At 32.4% G+C, this 23,775-nt stretch overlaps 1 protein-coding gene across 2 annotated transcripts in view; it reads left to right on the top strand.

Annotated features, from left to right (window-relative positions):
• Positions 1–23,775, top strand: part of LOC133193488 (lysM and putative peptidoglycan-binding domain-containing protein 1-like) — a 46,722-nt gene that overhangs the window by 19,364 nt on the left and 3,583 nt on the right. Inside the window, exon 3 of one of the 2 annotated variants that reach the window (XM_061329459.1) lies at positions 11,689–11,785. The exons of the other annotated variant lie outside the window; for it this stretch is intronic. Within the exon in view, the coding sequence (XP_061185443.1) occupies positions 11,689–11,773 (85 nt within the window). The 3' untranslated portion in view covers positions 11,774–11,785. Of the gene's footprint in view, positions 1–11,688; positions 11,786–23,775 lie in introns of those variants that run through there. 2 annotated transcript variants of the gene reach the window in all.

Below are 23,775 nucleotides of genomic sequence, written 5' to 3' on the forward strand. Positions count from 1 at the left end.
AATCAGCTTATTGATCAAATCAAAGAGCAAACACAGATCTGGCAGAAAAAAAATCTGCCTGGGGGTAATTTGAAAGGGTCGATCGGGTTACAGGAAACAAACTTTTTTTTTTAGGCCTAAATGATAATGTATATAGAATAAGCAAGGTAATAGTTTATTAAGTAATGGGCCTCAGTCAGCTCCAGTTTTTTTTACTCTTTAGGAATGATCAGAGGCACTCAGACATTAATCATAAGTAATTCAGGAGAGAACACATTTATAAAACACTTAGTAAAGAGCTTGTTTATTAATGAGTGGATATAGAGGTTCTTGTAATAACAATGTATGTAATCCTTACTGAGAGCAATAATTTTAAGTACATTCAACTTTATTTAAACTGGCACAAACTAAGCAAAAAATGATATTCACTAAAAATACTCTCTAAATAAAGAATTTTTCTTCACTTTAAAAATAAACACATTTTAATGGTTTATCTTTAAGCTTTTATTTTTGAAGAAATGGTAAATAATCGTAAAGATGATACAAGAAAAACCTGCCTATAGCATGTATATAAAATATACATGGGTGAATTAAAAAAAAATGACCAAACGCATATTTATCAACCCACAATAAAAATACAGGCAATGAAAATAGATTTCTATGTCTCAGCATATATCTTTAGATAGTGTCTAAATACCTGCCAAATATCTCGTTGATATCTCAATTAACAAAAAAATTATGCCCAAAAATTATGCTAAAATTGTCAGGAGTGCAACACCTTTTTGTGACATTTTGAAATTTCAATATTTTTTGGAGATCTGTGAAATAAATAATAATGCTTTATGTTGAAAATAAAGACTTTCCTGATAATATTCAAAGTATTGAGCTTTAAATGTGCACTGTAGTAACTTTTGTTTAATCAAGTTGTGGTCATGGCTGATGTTTAAAAAAATGTTATACCATGTCAGGAGTGCAACAGAAAAAAATGTAGCGTTGCCAAAAAAAACATCAATTGTAAAATTCTGAAAGAAAATTAAGACAAAAAAGAATTTTCGAAGTGTAAAACAATAACTGATATACATTTCAAAACTTAAAAATGTTATATAAATCACAAGCAGCATTAATTAGAGTCAAGTATATGTGCATACCCAATAATGTCAGGAGTGCAACATTTGATGTTTTGCTCCCAAGCATGAAAAAACTTTTATCATTATATGATTTTCTGATTTTTATTTTGGAAAAGAAAGACACAAAGAACATTTTTACCAAATAGATTTATCAATTACTGGATCTGTCTGTGCTTCAGATCTATATTTCTATGGTCAGGAGTGCAACACATTTTTTTAAAGATTCAAGTTTTGTGATGAAAACACTTCTATTCATGCTTAGACGTATTCATTAATTAATAATGATCTTTTTGTATAATTTAATACTAAATTATTGACAGTTTTATTATTAAAATCCTTCCTTTTTCAATTTTATCAACTCAGATATGTTTTTATCTTTTCTGTGATTTTTTAATGAAATGTGAAAAATAAACACACTAAAAAATTGTCATAAAATTCAAGTAATTCCTCCCCAACTTCACTGAAACAACAGAACAAGTTCTTATGTAATTTTCACTTCACAATTCTACTTTAAAGGTTCCAATGCTTTTGGTCAGGAGTGCAACAAATATGTTAGAATTATAAATCATCCAATAAGAATAAAAATAAAGAAAAAATTATGAGTAGAATTTTTCTGGTGGGTTATTGTGTTTGTCCTCTAAAGGAAAATATGCTATAAAATATATTTTATCTTCTAAATATACATTTAAGCTAGTTTTTTGGCATAAATAGGGAATAATTCCAGATAAAATGCAAATTTTAAATACTTTCATCTGTTTTAATTATGAAGTATTAGACTACAAACATTGCACAGTTTCATTACCACTTGATGTTGCCAACACTTTATGAATTTTGTGTTCTACGGTTTTAATTTTAAATTTTACTGCAGTCAGGAGTGCAACAAAACTGCTTTATAATTACCAATGCTTTTCAACTATCTTTACTAAAAAATGAGTTTAAAAAAATGTTTGATACTATTTGATGTTCAAAACACTATGTCTATCAACAAATTACAGAAATTTTCTAGTCAATTCAGGGAATAGTTTTCATCATTTCACATATAGTTTTATATACAATTTATATATATTACACTTTTCAAATAATCATGTCTCAAGGTCTTCAATATATGAAAAACCTGCCGTTAATGATCAAAAGTATCAAAACGACAAATTAATTTACAAAGTAAGAATGAGTTATTGTGTGTTACAATTTTTAAAACAATGTTAAATAAAATACATATCAGATGTCAGGAGTGCAACACAATAATGTAACATAGGGTCACTTCAAAATCTAGTATTCTCGTATACTCGTATATAAAAATTCTTTTTTGGCTTATAGATTTAAAGAATTGGCTTGAACGGACAAAAAAGTGAAATTTGGGGAATTTTATTGCTTCATATTTTTTTCATATTAAAACTTTTCAAACCAGAATTGAAAAAATAATGTAAAATAACAATCAAAAAGCCAATTTTTTGTCAAATATATAAGAGAAAATACTCAATCAAGGTCTAGATTTAATCATTTATACCCCTTTTAGCATTTTGAAGCATAAAAAACTATAATTTCTTGTGATTATGTATTTTAGAAAGTCTTTTAAGGTGTAATGATATTTTCTTTTTTCAAAAGAAATTTTCCTAATAAAAATTCTGAAACTTTTTAATCCAATTGTCTATTCTATTGCCACTTCAGGATTTTAAACTAGAATGCATGTGCAATATGATGATACACTGTATAAGTGAAAAATATGTTAGAAGTAGTTGAATTTTTCCAAAAAATTTCAGTTTGGTGGTCATTTTTTTTTTAATTCACCCACATCTATCTATATAAAATTTACAATAGTAGAAAAGTTGATAGGTTTCATCTACAAAGCGGTGATGATACATGTATTTGCAATCTTCTTTCCAATAAGGTTGCATAAAACAAGAGGCCCATGAGCCATAAAGCTCACCTGAGTACCTCTGGTCCCTCTGTTCTACTTCAGCAGATTCTTTTTCCTACATAATTCTTAAGTAAAACTTCAACACATATCATGGCCCCACCCCAGAGAAACATGATTTGAACAATTTCGATTTACACTGCCTGGGGATGCTTCTACATGTATATAAATATGACTAGGCCATCATTAAAAATATCTTTGTTTCCCCTAACCCGACCCTAAAATTTCAAGTTGGGTAGGTAGGTAGGTAAATTATTTTTTTTTTGACAGCAGTTTTGAAAATACATTCTGAAAAATTGATTAATATCTTTATAAATAAGAAAGAACAAATGAAACCGATTTTTAAACTGAATATCATACAAATGAAATTCAAAAGCAACATGTATAATGGTAAATTAATTCACAAATATTATTTATTTGAACTGTGAAATATATCAGGCCAGCGTAAATTTATTGAAATAAAATTTTTACAAAAAGACAAGATTTGCAAATACTCAACCATCGGATATCCGAGTATGTTTTTCAAACCTACTATCATCTTCGAGTACTTACCAGGCAAAATGTCAAGGGCCTCGCATGGCACAGTGATACTAGTGTTTTGTTTTGGAATCACAACGTAATTCAGGAGCTTATTCTAAGTCACAGGTCCCGACGTGGAACGTGGAGACTGGTCAGTCGAATGAGACCGTAAAAAACTTAGGTCTGTGCAGTGTCGCAGTATACATGTAGATGTTTGCACGAAAAAGATCCCTTACTGATGCTTAATGATCAATGGCCAAAGTCTAAATTAGGAGCCCTCCACCAGGCAGGTGTTCAAATGTTGAAGACCAATTTTTAAAGGTATTTTAAAGCAAAGAAACAACCTATTTTCAAGGGCCTAGCTAAAGAAAAATACACTGGACGTCTCAGGAAGCTGTACCATAAGCCCCCTCATCTGCTCATGAGGCAGGCTTTGCCATGCTTACTATGTACGTTAATTTTAGAAGACACATTTGTAACACTCCTTAGTCATGGTATATTTAATTCACGAAGTGTTTCAAGAGTGTAGGATTCTAATAAGTTAAAGATATTAAATAAGATAAATACATCGCCGTTGTTTTATAACACCTCTGTGGCCACATGTTGTGGGTGACAAATGAGAGTAAAACAAAAGCCAAAGTTCTGATAAAAATGGATTTTGATGAAATTGTATTTTATAAAGTTGATAAACAATAAAAAAAAAATGTTTGAATAATCTTGTTAAAAAAACTTTTCAGTCGGCACGATTTAAGTGGGTCGGTCGCATTAGGGGAAACAAAGGTATTTTTTATTTTGGCCCTAATCATGGATTCAGGGATAGACATTAACTTTCAGATTCACTTGCCCAACGGGCAAGTGATCTCAAACTTTGACTTGTCCGAATGCAAAACTTTGCTACCCAGAATTAGGAAAGAACTTTTGAAAAGAAGAAAATTATTAATTACTGTAAATGTTATGATAAGAAAAAATGTGACCAAATACACTACTGTCAATTTGGCAAGTTGAGCTATCTGAAAAAAATTTTGATGCTGCATCTGTACATAAATATATACCACTGTACTTGTGAATTCAACTTTTTAACACACACTTTCATGCAGCAATAACATTCCATTTCCTTTTCATAAAATTCATATTTTTAAAAAAATTATTTTCGTTAGGATCCTTTTGTGAATCGTGACTTTCGGAGATAACTGTGAAGCAATGCTAAAGGAAGATAGTTGCTACCAAACATACATCTTGTCTTGATCAGGATACTTCGTGTTACACTGTACTTATATTCTGTGCGTGAATAAATAATCTAATTTCCTAATAAGAAGTTAACAAAATTTTGTTAGACGTAGAGCGTACTTACTACGAAAGAAAATAACGAACCCAATTTCTAAATGAACGGTATAATCCAGAAACGCTACCAAGGAATTCCTAATGCAAAAACATTGTCATCCAGGTGCGTGTGAATATCAAGTGTTCGATATATTGTGTTATTATAAATTAATGTAAATTAAATAAATATGTACATTTGTATGAGAAAAATTCACTTGCCCGATCAGACGAGTACATTGACAATTTCACTTGCCCGAACTGAGAATTTACTTGTCCCGGGCAATCGGATAACCGTTAATGTCGATCCCTGGGATTTGCTGTTCTTGAGAAGAAGATTTTTAAAGATTTTTTTTTCTATGTATTCCTATGTTAATGTTGATTGCCCATTGTGTACTCCCACAGGTCATGATCTGCTGTTCTTCAGATTGATTGATTGTATGCTATTTTACATCCCATTCAAAAATATGGAGACTTCACCAGTGAAGGGCTTCAAATTTAGACCTATATTCGACACTCAGGGCCACCATTGAGCAGTGAGGGTTCTTTATCGTGCCAACGCCTACCATGATATGGGACCTCTGTTTTTAAGGTCTCAATCCGAAAGACCCGTGATTTTCACCTCTAGTGTTGGGCGCTTTGCAAAGGAACAGTCACTACCTATGTTTACTTCTTAGGTTTGACACGGCACCATGAACGAGAATTGAACCCGGGCCTCCTAATCAAGATGCGAATGCCTTACCACAAGGCTATCGTGACTGGTACTGTTCTTGAGAAGAAGATTTTTATAGACATTTCCTATATACTCCTATGAATAACTTTGATCCCTGGTTGTGGCCCCACCCTACCCCTAGGGGTAATGATTTAAATGATCTTGAATCTACACTACCTGAGGATGCTTCTGCATTAACACGACTAGTCATAGCTTTGATGTTTTTGAGAAGGAGAATTTTTTCAAGATTTTTCCCATCGAGAAGCAGAACTCATGAACAGCAAAGCCATGATTGGTCATATTAATATTGAAGCATCCTATAGTAGTTTAGATTCAAGCTTTTTCAAATCATGACCCTGGGGGTAAGGTGGGGCCAAAATAGAAGATCAATCTGATTAAAATTAAATCTTTGTTACGCTCCAGAATTCTGATAGTATCAGATAGTCTCTGTATGATGACTATCAGAAATTTGGAGCGTATCAAAGATCCAATTTTAATCAGATCAAATAAAAGATCAAACTCTTACATTGGAATATATAAGAGAAAAATCTATAAAATCTTTTAAAGCCATGACTACTGTAGATTCCTAAATATAGGCGAGGAATAAATTATCGCATAATTACACCAGAAGCACCACTCACGAAATAAAATTACTCGCTTTTATTTTTATGGTGTTTTAATGAATGTAAAATCTCTAGATAAATCACCCATTCACAAATTATTGTTATCGCCATTTGACACCCATGGGCCATTTTGACGATATTAAGTACTCACGTAAAATAAGGAATCTACAGTAATCATATGAATATGGAATCTTCAGTTAGTGTTGATTCAAGTTTGTTCAGATCATGACCACCTCCCCTGCCACTCCAATGGTAAGGTGGGTCACATATATTAAAATTTCAATACTGCACTGATTTTTGCTTTTCACTAACCAAAGTGGTCAGGTCCTTTCCAGAAAAAACCAAAAGAAATGAAATATATGGTGATAACGAACAGTATTCAAGCTCGAAAGTCCATTAAACAATACAAAACAGGAGCAGAGCAAACACGGACCTCCAAAATATCAGAGGTGGGATCAGGTGCCATTACTTACTATAAGGAATAGGATCATCAAATCTTGTCAGTTGATGCATCTAAGGCCCTCATATCATGTTGACTCAAAAGTAGGTCACTGTGACTTACTTTTTAAAGTTTGCAGCCATTCTTTTTCAAAATGATTTAGAGGCATATTTTGAACAATTTAAGGCCTATGATCCTCAAACTTTGTCAGCTGGTGTATCTTGGGTCCTCGGAGAACATCGACAAAAAAGTAGCTCATCTTGACCTACTTTTTGAATTTTTTGGCTAATCTTTTTCAAAACAATTAAGGTCATTAATTCGAATACTGAGAGGTTTAGAATCGTTAAATCTTGTAAGATGATGCATCTTGGAGCCATAAAACATATTTATTAAAAAATAGGTCACAGTGACCTACTTTTTGAACTTTGAAGACATTCGATTTCAAAGTGTTTTAGAGGCATAATTTGAACATTTTTTGGCCTATGATCATAAAACTTTGTAAGTTGATGCATCTTGGGTCCTCAAAAAACATCAACTGAAAAATAGGTCACCATGACCTACTTTTCAATTTATATGACTATAATTAAATATTTCAGGTACTAATTGGCTTAGAATCATCAAACTTTGTCAGTTGATGCATCTTGGGTCTTCAGAGTACAGCAACTGAAAAGTAGGTCACCATGACCTACTTTTGAAATTTTATGGCTGTATTTAATATTTTTCGGGTACTATTTGGGTTAGAGTCATCAAAATTTGTCAGTTGATGCATCTTGGGTCCTCAGAGTAAGTCAACTGAAAAGTAGGTCACTGTGACCTACTTTTCAATTTTTAGCTTTTCTGAGCCAAAGGCTCAAAGAGCTTATGATATGGCCATTTGTGCGGTGTGCATAAACTTTTTAGAATATGGGCCATAACTCAAGAACCCCTTGATTAATTATTTTCAAATTTGTCACAGGGTATCCTTGGCCCAAGGGCTCCTTTTTATACTAAAACTAGGGTTGTGACCCTTTAACAAGGGGAGATAATTAGGGAAATAAAAACAAAAGTACTGGTTGCTAAAAAATCTTCTTCTCAAGAACCACTGAGCAGATTATCACCAAACTTACACAAAAAGATGAGGATATGTTATAGATTAAAATTTGCATGGAGATTTACCCTTGGGCAAAGGGCGTGGTCTCAAGGTCATTTCAAAGTTGACAAAAAATTACATTTTATTAAAATGTTGATATTTTGCTTACTGTAAGGTCTAGGATCATCAAATCTTGTCAGTTGATGCATCAAAGGACTTCATATCATGTTGACTCAAAAGTAGGTCATGGTGACCTACTTTTGAAATTTTGCGGCCATTCTTTTTGAAAATGATTTAGAGGCATATTTTGAACAATTTAAGGCCTATGATCATCAGACTTTGTCAGTTGATGCATCCTTGGTTTTCGAAATACATCAACTAAAAGTAGGTCACCTTGACCTACTTTTTGAATTTTATGGCTTATCTTTTTCAAAACAATTAAGGTCATTAATTCAAATACCGAGAGGTTTAGAATCATTAAATCTTGTAAGATGATGCATCTTGGGGCCATAAAACATATTTATTAAAAAGTAGGTCACAGTGACCTACCTTTTGAACTTTGCAGGCATTCGGTTTCAAAGCATTTTAGAGACATAATTTGGACATTTTTGATGATCATAAAACTTTGTAAGTTGATGCATCTTGGGTCCTTAAAAAACATCAATTGAAAAGTAGGTCACCATGACCTACTTTTGAAAATTTATGGCTTTAATTAAATATTTCAGGTACTAATTGGCTTAGAATCATCAAACTTTGTCAGCTGATGCATCTTGGGTCTTCGGAGTAGGTCGACTGAAAAGTAGGTCATTGTGACCTACTTTTCAAAATTTATGGCTTTAATTAAATATTTTGGGTACTAATTGGCTTAGAATCAACAAACTTTGTCAGTTGCTGCATCTTTGAGTACAGCAACTGAAAAGTAGGTCACCATGACCTACTTTTGAAAATTTTTGGCTTTAATAAAATATTTCAAGTACTTTATTGGCTTAGACTCATCAAACTTTGTCAGTTGATGCATCTTGGGTCCTTGGAGTACTACAATTGAAAAGTATACTTTTGAAATTTTATGGTTGTATTTAATATGTTCCGGTACTATTTGGCTTAGAATCATCAAAATTTGTCAGTTGATGCATCTTGGGTCCTCAGAGTAGGTTGACTGAAAAGTAGGTCACCGTGACCTACTTTTGAAAATTTATGGCTTTAATTAAGTATTTTGGGTACTAATTGGCTTAGAATCATCAAATTTTGTCAGTTGATGCATCTTGGGTCCTTGGAGTACAACAACTGAAAAGTAGGTCACCCTGACCTACTTTTGAAAATTTATGGCTTTAATTAAATATTTTAGGTACTAATTGGCTTAGAATCATCAAACTTTGTCAGTTGATGCATCTTGGGTCCTTAGAGTACAACAACTGAAAAGAAGGTCACTTTGACCTACTTAAAAAATTTTATGGTTATAATTTTAAAAAATATTTTAGGTATTAATTGGCTTAGAATCATCAAACTCAGAGAATGACAAGTGATAAGTAGGTCATCTGACCAACTCTCAGGTATTAGTTGGCCTAGAATCATCTTGGGTTCTCTGAATGTGAATTGGAATTGGAATTTTAAGGGATTATCTAAATATACAGGATACTTCGAGGCTTCAAATAGAAGTGATAGGTTGTACAGTTTATCAGAAGAGCGATTCAAGGCCCTTGGGCCTCTTGTTATGACTATAATTAAATATTTCGGGTACTAATTGGCTAAGAATCATCAAACTTTGTCAGTTGATGCATCTTGGGTCCGCAGAGTTAGTCAACTGAAAAGGAGGTCACTGTGACCTAATTTTGAAATGTTATGGCTTTATCTAAATATATCAGGTACTTATTGGCTTAGAATCATCAGACTTTGTCAGTTGATGCATCTTGGGTCCTCAAAGTATGTCATCTGAAAAGTAGGTTACTGTGACCTACTTTTGAAATTTTATGGTTTATAATTTTAAAAATATTTTAGGTATTAATTGGCTTAGAATCATCAGACTTAGTTGATGCATCTTGGGTCCTCAAAGAATGACAAGTGATAAGTAGGTCACCATGACCAACTCTCAGGTACTAATTGGCTTAGAATCATCTTGGGTTCTTTGAGTCTTTCATCTAAAATGTAGGTCATGATGACCTACCTTTGGAATTTCAAGGGTTTATCTTAATATACAGGATACTTAGTGGCTTCAAATAGAAGTGATAGGTTGTACAGTTTATCAGATGAGTGATTCAAGGCCCTTGGGCCTCTTGTATTTAGATTGGACTTGATCGTGAACATGCACGTGACATTTGGTGTGTCTAGACTCTGACGTCACATGACGTCGTACTTTAGTTGCATTACCAAACCTAAGCCTGAACATTGTTGATTTAATGAAGAACGTTTTATGTACTATTTATCTGCAATATATCCATTAAATCAAGGCGAGTTTATTTTTTGTTAAACTTTTAATTGTTTTTATTCTCGCGAGAACGTACCTTAAACAAGTGATGCATTGTGGGTCCAGAAGTTACTGTGGAAAAAAAATCATTTGGATCAATGCGCAAGTCCAAATTTTCTCTTCGCCCAGACATTGTCGCTTCGCGCTGCTGGCTGCACTTGCTATTAAGTACAAGTTAACTGTGCTAAGTTTATGTGGAGTTCATTTGAATTATAACCTTCGATATGTCTAACCCCCAGATATCTCGAAGTTCATCAACGGTCCCGTCAACCTTGAGATAGCGAAGTTTAACTGTACTTCACTTATAAGTGAAGATCAGTATTGTATAAGCCAGAATAAGTGTGGACTTAGAATTTTTACATTATACTACACTTCTCTAGAGTTGTATTGTGGGTATTCAAGCTAACCAATCAGAAACTTTGTCTCTGCAGAGATAAACAACAAGAATTTGAAACTAAGTCTCCGTGAAAGGATGTTGGGGATTTCATTTATTTTGAGTATGCCTTCACATCAGGTACAACAAGTAGGTTCTATTCACATCATCTTTTTATTTTAACTTCCTTTGCCTGAAATTTTGAATCAATTGTGTACTGTTACTCAAACAATGGAAATAAATGTGCATCTTTTGCATAAAAATGTCCAAAAGCAACAATGTTTAAACTATTTTTCATAGTTTTTTATGTCCATAGTACAAATATAAAGAGTTACAAACTTGCAATTTTTTGTCTATTTGAAACAAAATGCCTTTCTTCTTATTATGAATGGAAAATCTCTCTCAGTGTCTCTACTAATTTTTTATAAATTAGACCTGATCATAAACACTCAACCAAATCAAAACAATACTTCAAACGGAAGTACATCAAAACATGGAGGTATCGTATACTACCTTAAAAACTTTTTCCTGAGGAACAGCAGGGATATGATTGATCACTTTTAATATTCAAGCATTCTCATGAAGTACAGATAATGGTAGTTTGAACCTAACCCCAGGGGGAGAGTTGGGCCACAATAGATTATACATAGTGAAAAAGGGAAATGCTTTTCAAGGTTAGTTTTATTTTAAAAAGCTAACATCATGTTTTGGAGATCAAAGTTATTTTTATCTATTTATGACGCCCAGGAAAAGTGAGGTTTGGGCCACAATATGGAATCAATTCTTTCAAAGGAATATAAAGGAGAAAGTTTTTTTTTTTTATAAAGCATTTTTTTGAGAGAACAGTGGGCCATGGTGAGCCTTGCACCCTTTGGGCTTCTGGTTAGTATAGTAAGTCATTAAGGAAGTTGACACGATTCTAGGTGGCACCCCATAATCGTACGGAAATGGAGCCAAGTTGTTGGTTAGCCCCACAATTTAATATCAGTGTGAATACACAATCTGATCAGAAAGTTTGGAAAAAGAATACATTGCCATGTATACATAATATTGAACAGATCTTCCTTGTTTTTCACACATTTGGAAACTGTGTCACTGATTGTATCAGTGTGTTATTTTTATTTTAGTTTTACTTAAAATAGTCTCTTTTTCAGCAACACAGAAAAATCTGAGATTGAAAGTCTTCCCCTCAGCAATAAATATGACCTTAGTTCTGTGTGCCCTGACACTGACTGTTAGGTTAGGATGGATATTCTCTAGGTACAATGTTCTTATTTCTTTCCAATGCTTACGCATTTCTATAACCAGTAAACCTATATAACCCCATTTAATTTAAACATGCATATACATGTAGAAAGGGAAGTGAGATTTCCTAAGTAGATTAAGCAGGACATTGGTAGAATGCTAGAAGTAAGCAGAATGCTTTAGAATTTATTTTAATTCTCTCAAATCACACATTCTTTAGAGCTAGTATCTGTAGCACTGTATGAAGCTGTATTTTATCATAGTAGTTTTTAGCTAATTAGAACAAATATACTGCTTGAGTAATATTTTCTTAATCAGGGTTTTCTGTTGTCCTCTTGTCTGCCAGTCTATCTGTCAACTTTGGGAAATACTGACTCAAGATGAATGTGCTTGACTTTTTAGCTCTTTTGAGCAGAAGGCCATTTGTTTAGTGTGTGTCAGCTTTTTGGAAAATGGGCCATAACTCAAGAACCCCTTGACCAATTTTTGTCAAATTTGTCACAAAGTTTCCTTGGCCTAAGGGCTCTCATTTATACTAAAAACAGGGATGGGACCTTTAAACAAGGGGAGATAATTAGGAAAATAAAAACAAAAGTACTGGTTGCTCAAAAATCTTCTTCTCAAGAACCACTGGGCAGATTATCACCAAACTTATATACAAGGATGACAGTATGTTGTAGATTAAAAAGTGTTCAAGGCATCACCCTTGGGCAAAGGGCGGGGTCTCAAGGTCACTTCAAAATTGATTAAAATTTATGTTTTGTTAGCTCTTCTGAGCCAAAGAGCTCATGCTATGGCCATTTGTGCAATGTGCGTAAACTTTTTAGAATATGGGCCATAACTCAAGAACCCCTTTGCCAATTATTGTCAAATTTGTCACAGGGTATCCTTGGCCCAAGGGCTCCCTTTTATACTAAAATAGGGTTGTGATCCTTAAACAAGGGGAGATAATTAGGAAAATAGAAACAAAAGTACTGGTTGCTAAAAAATCTTCTTCTCAAGAACCACTGAGCAGATTATCACCAAACTTACACAAAAGGATGATGATATGTTGAAGATTAAAAATTGTTCAAGGCATCACCCTTGGGCAAAGGGCGTGGTCTCAAGGTCACTTCAAATTGACCAAAAATTACATTTTATTAAAATGTTGATATTTTTCTTACTATAAGGACTAGGATAATCAAATCTTGCCAGTTGATGCATCTAAGGACATCATATCATGTTGACTCAAAAGTAGGTCATGGTGACCTAGTTTTTAAATTTTGCGGCCATTCTCTTTCAAAATGATTTAGAGGCATATTTTGAACAATTTAAGACCTATGATCATCAAACTTTGTCAGTTGATGTATCTTGGGTCCTCGGAGTACGTCCACTAAAAAGTAGGTCATCTTGACCTACTTTGAATTTTATGGCTAATCTTTTTCAAAACAATTAAGGTCATTAATTCGAATACTGAGAGGTTTAGAATCATTAAATCTTGTAAGATGATGCATCTTCGGACCTCATATCTTGTTGACTCAAAAGTAGGTCATTTTAATTTTGATGCATAACTTGGATACTTTGAAGCCTATGATCATCAAAACTTTTCAGTTTATGCACAATGGGATGTTACAGTGTGTCAACTAAAAAGTAGGGCACTGTGACCTATTTTCTGAATTTTATGGCTAAGTATTTTCTAAACATTAAAGGCCATTAATTCAGATAGTAAGTGCTTTAGAATCATCAAACATTGTAAGGTAATACACCTAAGGGCCTTAAAACAGATTTATGAAAAATAGGTCACAGTGACCTACTTTTGGAATTTTTACATGTATTCTTCTTTAAATTGTTTTAGAGGCATTTTTTGGACACTTTAAAGCATAGGATCATCAAACTTTGTCAGTTGATGCATCTTGAGTCCTCGGAGTGTGTCAACCAAAACTTTTCACATGATTTCAAATTGAATTCCAGGAAAATACTTTATTTTCTACATAATTCTATTACAGCCGTAAAATACGGGAAAAAAGAAAGTTTAATTTGATTATGATGTCATAATGGATCTAGCATAAAAAAAGTGCAGTCTAAAATCATTTACTAGATCTTGACCTTAATTTAAATAATTTAGCTACTAAATGGCTTAGAATCACCAAACTTTGTCAGTTGATGCATCTTGAGTCCTCAGAGTGTATCAACCAAAAAGTAGGTCACCATGAATTTTGATAATTCAGATACTTATTGGCTTGGAATTATCAAACTTTGTCAGTTGATGCATCTTGAGTACTTGGAGTGTATCAAAAAAAAGTAGGTCACTGTGACTTACTTTTGGAATTTAATGGCTTTTTCAGTTATTTATTGGCTTAGAATCATCAAACTTTGCCAGGTGATGCACGTTGAGTCTTCCGAGTGTATCAACCAAAAAGTAGGTCATTGTGACCTACTTTCACAGTTTCATGGCTTAATTTGAATATTTCAGATACTGATTGGCTTGGAATTATCAAACTTTGTCAGTTGATGCATTTTGGGTCCTCAAAGTGTGTCAATCAAAAAGTAGGTCACTGTGACTTACTTCTGGAATTTGATGGCTTTTTCAGTCACTAATTGGCTTAGAATCATCAAATTTTGTCAGTAGATGCATCTTGTGTCTTTGGATTGATTGATTGTTTGTTGTTTAACGTCCATCTCGAGAATTTTTCACTCATATGGAGATGCCACCACTTGCCGGTGGAGGGCTACAAATTTTGACGTATACTTGGCACTCAGGGCTATTGAGCAGTGAGGGATCTTTTTTGTGCCAGCACCTACTGCGACATGGGACCTCTGTTTATACAGTCTCATCCAAGGGACAGGTATCAAAGTCCCTCAGTGGGATTTGAACCCACGATGTAAGGATCAACTCCTTACTGTGCGACTCTAGAGCAGACGCTCTAACCACTGCACCACGTGGGCGACTGTGTCTTTAGTCTTTGGAGTGTATTAACCAAAAAGTAGGTAATTGTATCCTACTTTTGCAATTTCATGGCTTCATTTGAATATTTCAGGCTTCATTTGAATATTTCAGATACTAATTGGCTATGAATTATCAAACTTTGTCAGTTGATGCATCTTGGGTACCCAGAGTGTGTCAACCAAAAAGTAGATCATCGTGACCTACTTTAGGAATTTGACGGCTATTTCAGATACTAATTGGCATAGAATCATCAAATTTTGTCAGTTAATGCATCTTGAGTTCTCGGAGTGTGTCAAACAAAAAGTAGGTCACTGTGACCTACTTTTGCAACTTCATGGCTAAATTTAAATATTTCAGATACTAATTGGCCTAGAAGTATCAAACTTTTTCAGTTGTTGCCTTGCTGATCTACTTTGGAATTTCAAGGCTTTATCCTTATTTATTTATATATCGGCTTGGCCAAGATCAGGTGCCCATGTTGGTTGCAGATTAACAAAAAAATGAAGTTCAATGAAATTTATTACAAGTATGATCTATGTGACACTACATCCTTTTGGCAGATTGTCTGAAATTTCTGTCCATTTCTGTCAAGCGGTTAAAAAGATTTCACTCTTACTATAAGAGAGGCCCAAGTGGGCTACCGACTATACATAATCAGGCATAACATGTATCTTTATCATATTCAACTGAACAAAAAAAGTATAATTCAAATAAAAACTCTTCACAAAATATTGTCTGAGCAAAAATAATCACATAACTCATTTCCTTTAAATTGTTACAGCATATAAAGGACATGGGTAAATTTGTTAATCTTGGAGAGTTTTTCTACTCTTAATATTTGGACATTTGAAGAAAAAATACTTTGAAGTACTTTCATTTTTTCTAAAGAAACTGTATTTGGGGATGAAAATTTCAAACTTATTTGGTAATACTCAGAGAAAAACTGTGTCAGATATTTTTTGATTGACTATTTTGAGACCTAGGGCTACGGACTATACAGAGAGTATTTTTCATTTAATGATTAGACCATAGAAAAATAGTTGCTTGAATCAGAAAATAATTGTTAAAATTATCATCTTGGAATTCACATGTGTTTAATAGATCCTTTCATTTAGATATTAAATCAATTTATGCAAAAATCCTGTAAAATTTAACAAAATAAAACAAAAACTTCCTATAAATTCCCAATACGGGTAAAATATGAATTTTCAGAACAAAATACATGTAGTACATGTCAGAATTACATGTATAATTAGTGTTTTGATAACAAAATATAGTCTATGACCATCTAAAGACCAAGAATGATCTTTAATTTAGCATCTTGGAAGGATGAATTTCATGTGAGCACTGGGGCTACAGACTATACCATAAAACATCTCTATTGTGGACAATCATCTTAAAGAAAATTAAATTTTGGGCATTTTTTTTTATTTATTTGGTTTTCTATAACAGTTCACACCACTTAGTTTGAGTATTTATAATACATGTATCATGTTTAAAGATTAATTGTCTAATGTACTGTGTACTTTCAATGCCAAATGAAATTCCAGTTCAACTAATTAAAGCATTATTGGTGTTCAAACTATGATGAATAAAAGCAACAGAAGGTGTAATTAAATCAAGGCATGATTTTTTTTTTCGGGGGCGGGGGGGGGGGGGGGGGGGGGGAATGGGGGGGTGTTACAGATTATATTGCTTTATTTTTTTTTTTTTTGATTTTATTTTAATGTAATACAAACAGCTCAAGTTGGTCATTCAAAAGGTGTATCAGTATATAATTTATGATCATGATCATATTCAATAAAAAAAATTACAAAACATGATTGACCATTTGAAGTAAAAAAAATTAATAATACAATATTTATCCATAAAGATTTTTTTTATTTTAAATTTTACAATTCAGTGACAAGTAGATTGGGTGGTGCAATTATAAGAGTGAAGGTCTCACTTTGTACTTAATTGAAAAGTAAGGAGTTGATCCTTATGTTTTGGGATCAAATCCCACATCCATGGGATGTTAAGACTGGTTGATGAGAACTACTAAACCATTGAAGCCCATTTTGCAGTAGATACAGGCAGGAAAAATATCTTGCTAATACAGAAGTACAGTTGTATGGTCTGTAAATTTGCTTAATTCATTTGTAGAGTCTGTAGCCCTTTTGTAAGTAGGATTTGAGTGGCCAAATATTCTTTTAAAATATTCCAATGCTAATTATTCGAAATAGATTGATAGTATGTATCAAAAGAAGGAAAACTTTATCATGTATATTTAGAAATATGTTGTGACCACAAACATAGCAGGACAGACTACAGAAGCAAGCCTATATTTGAAAAATGTTAATTTTCAGACACTTTATCTTTAATTATAGTGGTATTTGTATTTAAAAACATTGCATTTGTTCGAATAAACATATTATTGTATTGTAGTTATTGTATCAATAATGTATATGACTTTTTCTGGACGTTATTATATTGGGGACTATACAGGGCTACGGACACCAATCATTCTTCTATAACTTCTTTTGGTGTTAGCGCAAAAGCTATTCATTACTGTTTTTTTACTTCACTGGTAACTGTGAAAATATTAAACAATTAAACAAGAGCATGATAAATTATACATTCTTTTGTTGAACACAGACTATAATGAAATATGGGGCTACGGACTATACAAAATATTAGACCAGTATGGAAAAAAAATACAAAATGTACACACATTTTATCATATAACCACTATATTTTTCTCATAGTGCTTTTCTTCTTAAGTAAAATAAAAAGTTTTAAACACATTATATTTGCTCATATTTTCCTAGAAATTACGCATTTATTCAAACGTTGATGAATCTTAAATTATATAACAAAGGTATATCTGTACAAATTTATTCATAATTTCCACAATTTTTATCCTTTTTCTTTTCTGTAAAAAATAAACTTAACCAGAATGATTTCTCTGTAATAATGTATATCTATTTTGGAATGTTTCATTCAAAATAATTTTAAATAACCATTTTTATAATGTAAAAAATCAAGTGCAACAGCATAACGCTTCAAAAATTATGAATCTTTGACTTTATTCTGTTGATTTTTCAAAGATGCAGATACTATATATATGATATTATATATCAATGGAAAGCTCTCATTCTGATCTTTGCAATACAACAAAAGACATTTAGATTAGATGTAACTGTAAAGAGTTATATCTATATAACATCATTCAGGTGGAAATGGGCACATGATCTTGGCCAAGCCGACATATATATAGGTTAGCAAGAGGCTTAATACAGATGAGATTATTGGTTGTACAATTTTCAGAAGAGCAATGCTAGGCCCTTAGGCCTCTTGATTTTTTTCAAAAGGAGGTAATTTAAACTGTGAAAATATGAAGAGCCATTTGAAAATAAAGCACACTGACCCTGAGAAAAAGCAAAATTGAAATGGACTCTTACTAGTAGCTTTCAGATTTAAAATTTATGTAAATCATTGTCCCAAGGTTAGGTCACAAGATTGGGAGGGGGGGGGGACAAAGTATTACAAAAATAAAATATATGAATTGTTTTAAAATTTTCTTTTCAAAAAATGTGTACACAGTTGAACTGTGGTATCTCTAACACTGATATCTGGAATCCTATCTGAAGTTTTCCCATTTCTGCCACAGATCATGAAGATGATTCCATACAAGCAAATTCAAAGAATTGTGGCCTTCCGCTTTCGGTGTCTTCTTGGTTAGGATGCAGTTATTTATGGCATATTGTAACTGTCTTGTTTGTGTGTCCTGTCTTGTTTTAGTTTCCTTCTTGTCTCTGCATCATACATAAATTAATGACTTAATAAAAGTTATTGCAAAGATTAAAGTTTCTTAAAACTGCATCAAACTTCAAGATTAAGGTTATGAGGTCAAATATCATTAAACAATCCGAATTATCTTGTCACAAGTAATGTACATGTGAAAAAAAATTAAAGCCTTGACTCTTCTGGAGCAGAAGTTTTAGCCAAAGTTAAAATTTTCGATAAGTAGGTCAACATTCTACATGTAGATCATGATCATGAAGGCAAAACTGATATACCTTTCTGAGAGATGTCGAAGTGATTTGGAATTCCCAACTGTTTATTCTTTATGTATAATAACTTAAATAAGGAACTACTGAGTAGTTTATGAAATTTTACATTTGTGGTGAACATGAATGAATTCATGGGTCTTTTCAACAACGAAAATTAACCCCCCACCCCCACCCCACCCCCTGAAAATTAGTGATTTCACAATATACATGGTAATGATGAGCAAAATTGTGATTTTCATGGAAAGATCAATTAAATAAGAACATTATACTAGAGTTTTTATAATATATGATACAAATAGTATTTTCATAGTTTTAAGGGTCACGTAGACTTGTAAATAAAATAAACAAAAAAGAAACAAAAAATACCTTATCTTTCTATGTATTAAATGTTTTTCAAAGACCAAGAGAAGCTATGTTGAAAGGGAATGAGAAGGGTTCAATAATAGTGCTCATGCAGGCACAATTGTTTTGTTTAATTTTCATGGTGATAGTGACAAAATGGGACAAGAACAGGCAAGTAAATAAATCTACTTTAAGATTTGTTAATACTGAGTACTAAACTAATATTTTCTTGATCCCTGATCATCCTCTTTCTTTTGCTTTTGGGCAAAATAGCTTCATCTATCAGTTTATTTTATGTTAATTATACTTCTGTGGATCCTTTACATGGTTGTATTATTCTCAGATGACTACTTACTAAGGGCCTCTTATATTTAATCAAATTTTGGTTGTTAAACACCATTTGATTGGATAAAAAAATTAGTTTATAGCATAAAAAAATTATCAATCTGCTTGATGTTCCATTGAGGATTACGTGTATTTATATGTATAGAAATATGTTGAAAACAAATCTTCGTTTAGAGAATTTAAGGGGTCATATATAAATATATATATATATATATATATATATATATATATATATATATATATATATATATCAGCATACCCATGTGAGGTAGATTTAAACAATTCAAATTGTACTTTTAAAGTATTTACTTGAAGTTTGAAATGTCTTTATATTGCTGAATACATTTGTGTATAATTTATACACATTTTTTTTTGTTTTTGGTCTCCCCCTTTTTCTTTTTTATACCCCTGTAATTGAAGATTCGGGGATACATAGTTTTTGCCCTTTCTGTCCGTCTGTCTGTCTCTTCATCTGTTTGTCCACAAAAACTTTAACATTGCCCATACTGTAATCCTTCTTTTATTCACGTACAAGAAATATCCGTGAGTTTTGCGACCTACTTTAACTTGTAAATATTAATCGCCACAAACCATTTATTTTTCTTTGTATTTGAAGAGAATGTTTTTTCTTTTAGAAAATTAATCGTCGCAGATTAATTTCAATCTGACAAATCGTGAATAAAAGATGACATGAATAATAGTTGGTTTACAGTAATTTTTGATTTGTTGGAGCTATGGCTTCATATTTCACGTGTGTATTCCTTGTGCCAAAACCTTCTCTGGGTACCATTATATTTGACCTCTTGACCTTGACCTTAGAGTTTGACCCACTTTTGCAAACATTTACCTAACTTTACCTTGGCCATAACTTTCGAACAGTTGGTACTAGGGCTTTCATTTTTCAATATTCATCACAACAAGACCTTTCCATAAAAAATATTTTTTACCTTTTGACCTTGACCTTAGAGGTGACCCACTTTTTAAAAAAAATAACCTTGGCCATAACTTGTGAACAATTAGCACTAGAGCCTTCAAATTTCACAGGTATTTTCCTTGTGACAAGATCTTCCTTTGGATACCAACAATTTTGACCTTGAACTTGGAGTTTTACCCACTTTTAAAAATTTAACCTTTGCCTTAACTTTTTGAACAGTATGACTTCATATTTTACATGTGTATTCCTTGTGCCAAAACCTTCCTTTAGGTACCATTATATGACCTCTTGACCTTGGCGTTTGACCCACTTTTGCAAACATTTACCCAACTTTACCTTGGCCATAACTTTCAAAAAGTTGGTGCAAGGGTTTTCATATGTCATGTATTCATCGTGACAAGACCTTTCCATGGGTGTAAATATTTTTTTTTACCTTTTGACCATGATCTTAGAGTTTAACCCACTTTTTTAAAAAAAAAAAATTAACCTTGGCCATAACTTGTGAAAAATTAACTCTAGAGCCTTCAAATTGCACAGGTATATTCCTTGTGACAATTCCTTTGGATACCAACAATTTTGACCTTGAACTTGGAGTTTGACCTACTTTTAAAAATTTAACTTTTGCATTACTTTTGAACAGTATGGGCTAGGGCTTTAATATTTTGAATGTGTATTCCTTATGACAAGTTCTTCCCCTATGTACCATTAATTTTGATCCCTTGACCTTGGAGTTTGACCCACTTTTAGAAAATACTAACCTTGACCATAAGTTTTGAATAGTTGGTGCTTGGCCTGTCATATTTACTAGGTATATATCCATTGACACAGGTCCTTTCTTTGGGTAACAACATTTTTCATCCCTTGACTTTGACCTTGGAGATTGACTTGCATTTGAGAAACTTTAAACTTCCCCTTAAGCTGCCATATGGGGGCATCAGTGTTTTACAAACACATCTTGTTTTTAGAGTGCATTACAGTGAAATTCGTTAAGTAAAAACATGTATATGGAGAATTTATGGATATAGCAAAGAATTTTGAGATCCTTGGCAAAACTTTTTATGAATCCTTGTAAAATTTTGTGGTTATAACAAACACCAATATAATGAATTTATGGGTAAAGTGAATTAAATTTGTACCTGTAGAAGTTTTTAAAAGAATGCAATATACATCTTTTGTGACAAATTGTTAAGATCACAAATTTATCAAGTATTGAATTGACATTATTTTTGTAAGTATTTATGTTTGAAATTAACTTTATGTAAAATTTTTAGTTCTCAAAGTATATTTTTTAATATGTATAAATTCAAAATTTTCCTGAACATATTTGGCAGTCATACATAAGGGGGAAATATTTGTATTGCTAATTCGCTATTTATCTTTTAACAAATTTGTTATATGGGTATATATAACAATTCACAGACAGTGAAGTAAATTTACGTGTCCCCAGGACTTTGCTATAACCAAGTTTTACAGTATTAATAAAGTGGAAATAATACAAGTCAATATTGAAAAAAATGAAATACTTAAGAAATATATTAAAGGGATCAGAAACCACAATTTTAAGCTAATTCAATTTTTTATACCCCCCGCAAACGAAGTTTAGGGGGGTATATTGGAATCAGCATGTCCGTCTGTCTGTCCGTCTGTCTGTAGACGAGATTTTGTCCTGACCATTTCTTGGAAACTGTTGGAAGGATTTGTCTGAAAATTTGTACACTTATTATTCGTCATATGAAGGTGTGCACCTGGTATTTTCATTATGATTGGGTAATTTTTCTGCATTTTACAGGTGTTTTTTCATTTTTATTATGTGGTTTTGTCTGGATCTGTTCCCAGAAACTATTGCATAGATTTGTATGAAAATTTGTACACTTATTATTTACCATATGAAGATGTCCACCTGGTATTTTCAACATTATTTGATAATTTTTCTGCATTTTACAGGTGTTTTTTTTTAATTTTTATTGACTTAGTCATTTCGGGTTCATGTCTAAGGTTTGAGACATAGAATCTAGAACATCTGTACAAAAATGTGAACTACAGCTTAAAACTACTCATTAGAACTTAAAAAAAACCCACAAAGTATTAAAAACAGTTTTTACATTACACAGCAGATAGTGTAAATCCATTTGTCCCTTGGGAGTAATGAGTGGACATGCATCCAGTTAAAGATTAATTAATGAGTTCAGTGTGGGAAGCTGTTAGGGCATCTCTGATCAGGCAGGTCTTATTTATATCTCCGGGGAATTGGGCAGAAAGAAATAAAGATCTCTGTTGTCTAAGTCTCTTAATTGTTATTTATGTCTGTCAAAATGCATAGTTACTAAAACCAGCCTTTTATTTTTAAAATGAGTTTGATATAAAGGTATTAAAATCAATTTGATTTTGTATAATTAATTATGATATTTTTTTTTTCAACAATCAATTTGCAGAGTGTCATGTCTCACAAAGATGACAGATAGTTGCAAACTATTTTTTCAATGTAATAAAAAACACTGTAATTATTAGTGTTGATATTTTATTAGGCTGCACCTTAGTTTCATTCATTAAAATAAAGTGCCCCACCACAGCATTATACGCCCATCAAATATTGTTAAATTATCATAAACAGTTTAGATTCAATTGGTCGAATGACATCTTAGTGAGACAAGGCAGTCTGCAATTTGTTGTAAAGATATAAAAATTCAAATAAAAAATGTACAATAAATAATTAGTTAAAATTATATTATACAATATCATATAAGTTTTAATTATTATAAACAATATCAAATTAGTTTTAATTACATCAAATTTATCTTGAAAGTAAGACTAGCCAACAAGAACAATTCAATACAACACAAGCAATTAATTAAGAGACTGATTCCTTTTGCCCATTTCCCAAAAGATGTAGATAACACCTGCTTGATCAGAGATGCTCTACCAGTTATCACCTCACACTAAACTCATTAATTTATCTCTAATTTGACATGCAATTTTCTGCTATCAAAATTTTCCTTGACCAGTGCCTGATCATTACACCCATGGGAGAGGTGGAATTTTTCTTGTTACAGATTGCTGTAGAGAACATAATGAAAAAAATAAGACTAAATAATAAGCCGGACATGAAAAAGCTAACAGACGGACGGAGGGACATGAACGCTATAACATAATACGTCCCGTCTTAAGACGGACATATAAAAAATATAATAAGTAATTAAATTTTCACTGGAAATGTTTAAGGAAATTGTGAACACCTCTCACATCTAGAAAACATTAGTGATTTGGTACTTTCTCTGAAAAACCCAGCGGGGGGTATTTGTCCCTATTGGACAGTTCTAGTTTTGATAAGAAAAATAACAGAATGAACACAGATTTGGAAACAGCTCTGTGTGAATTCAGTAACCACAAACATAAA

This window comes from Saccostrea echinata, unplaced genomic scaffold, assembly GCF_033153115.1.
Source record: "Saccostrea echinata isolate AGI-Se365-2 ecotype Australia unplaced genomic scaffold, CSIRO_AGI_Sech_v1 ptg000027l, whole genome shotgun sequence".
Lineage (NCBI taxonomy): Eukaryota > Metazoa > Mollusca > Bivalvia > Ostreida > Ostreidae > Saccostrea > Saccostrea echinata.